Source organism: Oncorhynchus nerka, linkage group LG26 (assembly GCF_034236695.1).
Source record: "Oncorhynchus nerka isolate Pitt River linkage group LG26, Oner_Uvic_2.0, whole genome shotgun sequence".
In the NCBI taxonomy this organism is placed as follows: domain Eukaryota; kingdom Metazoa; phylum Chordata; class Actinopteri; order Salmoniformes; family Salmonidae; genus Oncorhynchus; species Oncorhynchus nerka.
Genome location: NC_088421.1, coordinates 4,102,295 through 4,107,176, shown reverse-complemented (window position 1 = coordinate 4,107,176; position 4,882 = coordinate 4,102,295). Strand labels below are relative to the sequence as shown.

The following is a 4,882-nucleotide window of genomic DNA, read 5'->3' as shown; positions in this document are numbered from 1 at the left end:
GACATGGCACCATTACAAGTTATGTAATAGCCCTTATCAAGCTCACGTCAACCTAATATGACCCTCAATCACTGTAGTAGGACTAAAATTGTCAGTATTTATCTCTATAGAGAAATTAATGCCCAGATGGTAGACTGGGCTCATGGCAATAGAACAAAAATATATAAACGCAACAAGTATTGTCAGTCCCATGTGACATTCAGACACAGTAACAAACTGAATCCAGCTCAAAAACAGTTTTATTTCTCAGCTTGAATATGAGAATTCACAACTAGTGAAAAAGATCCTTGTGTTTTACGTATTGAAATGCTCAGTAAGACAGCGCAACAGAATAGTACAAAAATCAGCAACTTGATTTTTACAATACACCTCCCTTCCAATAACAAATTTGTCAACATTACAGCTGTTATGCTCTCCCCTTTTTATAAATGCAAAGCCAGCAGAATAGAGCAGGAAGAACAGGACTCCTGGTCTGAGGCTGGAGGCCTGGGGATGGAAGTAGTTTAGCTCTGGCCTCCCAGGGTGTGCTTGTCAAACAGGTACTCTGCCATCTTGTTTTTGACAACATCCATCTTGGTGAGGTTGGTGATGTGGTCACCCAGCTTCTTAATGGCCTCCACCTGCTCATTCAGGTAATGGGTCTCCAGGAAGTCACACAGCTAAAGAGGGAAAACAGGTGAAACAAGAGAATGACTACAGATCATTGTAGATACAGTAACACACAAGAGCCTGGTGGTAATGTCTAACTGCTGCATTGTGTGTGTATTGTATGCGTGTGAAGAGGCAGGTCACACAATCCTGTGTCATTAGTTAGCAGACCTAAAACAACCTCATCGTCGCCTGAGACAGTACCTGTATTCTATGTAATGATATTACTTACATGGGGGTCAACCTTGTCAGAGGCAATCTTGTGCAGGTCCAGCAGGGCCTGGTTCACATTCTTCTCCAGCTGCAGAGCACACTGCATGGCCTCCAGCCCATTGCCCCACTCATCACGTTCTGGCTTCTACACAGGACAAGAGAACACAGGAGGGTTAGGGACAACTAGCAGAGGTTTCAATGCATACCTACCAACAGCCACCACAGTTAGCCAGTATATCTGGCACATAAAGGGATCAACAAACTGGAAATAAGTTAAAAGATGGGGTCAATTTGTCACTACAAACAACCACGTGCTTTAGTTTATGAAGCACACCGGTTGTGTGGCTCAGTCAGTAGAGCATGACGTTTGCAACGCCAATGGGCATGGTTCACTTCCTGCTGGGGACACCTATACATACATGGCCAAGTCAATTTTGCCATGCAGCACAGAGACATTGTAGTTTTAGTATAAACTAAGGGCTTTGCCAACCCAGAAATACACATTTAAATATAATAACTTCCCCCCTATTGTTTGGCCTTTGAAAAGAAATGCTTAGGCCACCATTCCAATGACGTCAAAACCCTGTACTCATAGGCCTACAGTAAGCAGTCAGGCCACATCTTTAGCAGCCTTGCTCTAATACCAGGGCAGTCACTTAAGGCACACCTCAATGAAATCACTCAGCATTAATGACTACTCATTCAAAATGACTCCTATACTTGAAGTAGACAGTTAATAGATTTTTTAAAAACCACCTAGAACCATAGCGTTCTTCATTTGTCCCTATAAGATGAACCATTTGGGTCCATGGAGAACCTTTAACTGAGAACTCTGGTCTATGTAGACCTTTTTGCCATCAGTCTACAATGTAAGTGTTTTTCGACGCTCAGGGGCTCACCTTGATGTCCTGGAGGAAAATGCGTCCACCTCTCTTGTTCTGGAAGGAGAGTAGCTTGTCGGCGTGCTCTCGCTCCTCGTCGCTGTTCTCCTTGAAGAAATGCGCGAAGCCAGACAGAGCCACATCGTCACGGGAGAAATAGAAAGCCTGGGTGGACAAACAAAACAGTGTGGTTAGAAGAAAAAAACATGCCAAACGTGACTCTGCACTCTGTTCATGTTGTGGCAACTAAACTTGATGACAAAGGAATGAATCAGTCTAGTCCGTAATCTACTTGGTAACCTGACAATTAACCTGTCAAAGAGTTGTTACGCGCTCTGTGAAAGGCAATATAGATTGTCTATTAAAATTGTCTAGGCCAACAGAAAAAGGTCTGGTGAAAAGACATTTAGGCCCAGGCATAATAATACAGGTAAATCAACAAAACGGTCATCTTGGTAGACTCCTTACCATTGAAGTGTAGGTGTAGGAGGCAAACATCTCCAAGTTGATCATCCGGTTGATGGCAGCTTCGCAATCGTGGTGATAGTTCTGGCGGATCTGAGACTCCATTTTGGCAGATTCTTTTATATCAAAATTAACGGTACAAAAATAGAGTTTCTTCGACTATTTTGCTATTACAGTTCAAGTAAGTGTTACGTTATCTATCCGGAATGTTCAATATTGTGAGACGAAGGCAGATGAGTTCCGTTCAATCACTGTTGAAGCAAGAACTTCTTCATGCGTCTTCTCAGACTTGTGAACTGGAAGGAGCCTTGTTCGCTCTATTTATTGTTCCAAACGGAATGCGTCAGTGAAATCCACCCTCACAGAGCGTAGCCAATCACCTTTAGAATTTCAACAGGAACTAGGCGGGTCATTTGATGACGATCCCACTCAAACACATGACCTGAAGCGAAGAGTATTTATTATGTTGACAAGAGAGCCGAGTGACCACTCTAACAATGGAAATACATGTGGCTCAACGATTGAAGACAGGCAAGAGCAGGTGGGACCATTCTAGCCAATGAGAGTGCAGGTACGCGTGTGAACAACACAGAGAACGAAACGTCGTTTTGCTCAAAGTTGCCGGAATGACACGTGCCACGTGCATCCACGCGTGCATCAAGTCATTTTGACACTGTTATATACCTCCACACAAAAACGGGTTTATCTCACGCGGACAGATTTTGACGGAGTAAATGCTCTCGCCTCGACGTCTTCATCTTAGTCTGTTTAAAAAAAAAAGTACTTTGTTCTATGACATGCTTGGCATTTCTTTTTGACTAAATGAAGTGTCATGCTTAAATGATACATGTAACTCGATCTTCTATAGTTCCAAAGGTTGCTTGTTTGAAACTCGTCACAGACAACGTTTGCATTTTTGCTAATTAGCAACTTTGCATTTTTTCAGTTACTTTGCCACTACTTAGCATGTTAGCTAATCCTTCCCCTAACCATAACCCTTTAACCTAACTCCTGACCTTAACCTTAGACCTAACCTTAACTCTTAACCCCTAGCCTAGCTAACTTTAGTCACCTAGCTAAGAGTGTGCAAAGCTGTCATCAAGGCAAAGGGTATCTTTTGAAGAATCTCAAGTATAAAATATGCTTTTTTGAATACTACATGATTCCATATGTGTTATTTCATAGTTTTGATGTAGGATTAGGTGTTCTTAAACTTTTGACCGGTAGTGTATACATATTTTTTTATCTAATAAACAGTCCAAACAGCCTACCCGACGGTTTGGAGGCGTCTGCATGGTCCTAAAGCACACTTTTGCCTCATTTTGTATCACACAATGATAAAACTGTGGAGGGGACAAAAATGCATGTCCCCCCCTGTCCCCAGTGAAATTAGCACCCCTGCCTATTCCTGTCATAACCTCCTGTTGGTTCTACTACAGTATGGAATGACTCAGGCTCTGCCCTGGCTGTATTTCTGCCTTGCCATTGTGACTCAGCATTCTGGAGTCTCAAGCAGAGACGGAAGAGGAAGCAAGATGTTCCACTCCTTAATTTCCCCCCAATGGAAGTCAATTAACTAAGCAGACCACTATCACATTGTTGTCTGCTTAAGGAGCCACTTCCTAAAGCAGACAGTGGTAAATGGCCTGAGTTTAACTATCTTCATTTATCAACCATCATTGGTCTCGGTGTAGTTCTGTTCTGTTATCAGTGACAATGGTGGAAGGAGGCAGAGTTTGGTGACTACAGAAACAGACATGAGGGGTGATGAATGGGCAAAGACCGGCTGATACCAGATTTGAAGAACAGGAAAAGGGAAGAAGGAGAAAACAGCAGGAACAAACACTATACGATATGTACTATATACTATATGCACCTTACATGTACTGTGTAACATACTAAGGCATTTTTAAACAAATAGCTGTTTCTGGTGAATTAAGGTCAAATACAACAACTTTCCTGAAAATGTTGTCAATGTCGTCAATCAGAACTCAAATGCAATATATTTCTGTATTACTTTAAACTGTTTGTCTAACTATAACAGTTCAGAAAGTCACCACCAATGTCAAAACCCATTATTCTATATATGTTCCCTTCGCCACATTTGGGTAGTACATGGTCTGGAGATTACTCATTTCTTTATATATATTAGTATTTTCTCTCTCTTTATTGAGATAATGATGAATACAGATCTGAAAGCGTAGGCAGGGTTTGAATCCATGTCACAAAGGGTCATGTGTGGTCCAGAGTCAGCAGCATTACCACTAGACCAGAATATGTCACAAAATGTCTAATGTCTAATACTCAATTAACTTAATAGGAGTCGAGGCACTCAATGTCAAGAAACTGCTGACTTGATTACACACTTTAATTGCAGTTTGAATTCATTAAAAAGTATATACACACACACACACACACACACACACACACACATGGTTGTAAAGGAAATCATGTTCTAATAAGCTGAAGATTCTATAATGAATCAAATTAAACAAGTATTGTGTTAGTCTAGCTGAAAACAGAGAGGCTGATTACTTTGTTGTAGTGAAAGTGAACTGGGATAGAAATACATGATCAATCCAATTAAAGTGAGTGTCATGGTGCCAACCCTGGACCAACTACATTATGTGTAAAGGCTTGGATACGCCTATGGCTCAGAATATGGAATAGAATGT

At 41.4% G+C, this 4,882-nt stretch overlaps 1 protein-coding gene across 1 annotated transcript; it reads right to left on the bottom strand.

The window, feature by feature from the left end:
• Nucleotides 1-427: 427 nt before the first annotated feature.
• LOC115110057 (ferritin, middle subunit-like) lies at nt 428-2,522 on the bottom strand. The gene is made up of 4 exons (XM_029635388.2): nt 2,211-2,522; nt 1,761-1,907; nt 881-1,006; nt 428-659 (listed from the first exon to the last, which is right to left on the bottom strand). Exons 1-4 carry the CDS (start codon nt 2,310-2,312, stop codon nt 504-506), a joined length of 531 nt encoding a protein of 176 aa, XP_029491248.1. The 5' UTR covers nt 2,313-2,522; the 3' UTR covers nt 428-503.
• Nucleotides 2,523-4,882: the final 2,360 nt, after the last annotated feature.

Excerpts from the sequence above, each read along its gene's own strand:
- LOC115110057 (XM_029635388.2), bottom strand. The coding sequence starts at position 2,312 with ATGGAGTCTCAGATCCGCCAGAACTATCACCACGATTGCGAAGCTGCC. Across the intron at positions 1,007-1,760 it reads TTTTCCTCCAGGACATCAAG|AAGCCAGAACGTGATGAGTG; the intron begins GTGAGCCCCTGA and ends TGTCCTGTGTAG. Across the intron at positions 660-880 it reads CTGACAAGGTTGACCCCCAT|CTGTGTGACTTCCTGGAGAC; the intron begins GTAAGTAATATC and ends TTCCCTCTTTAG.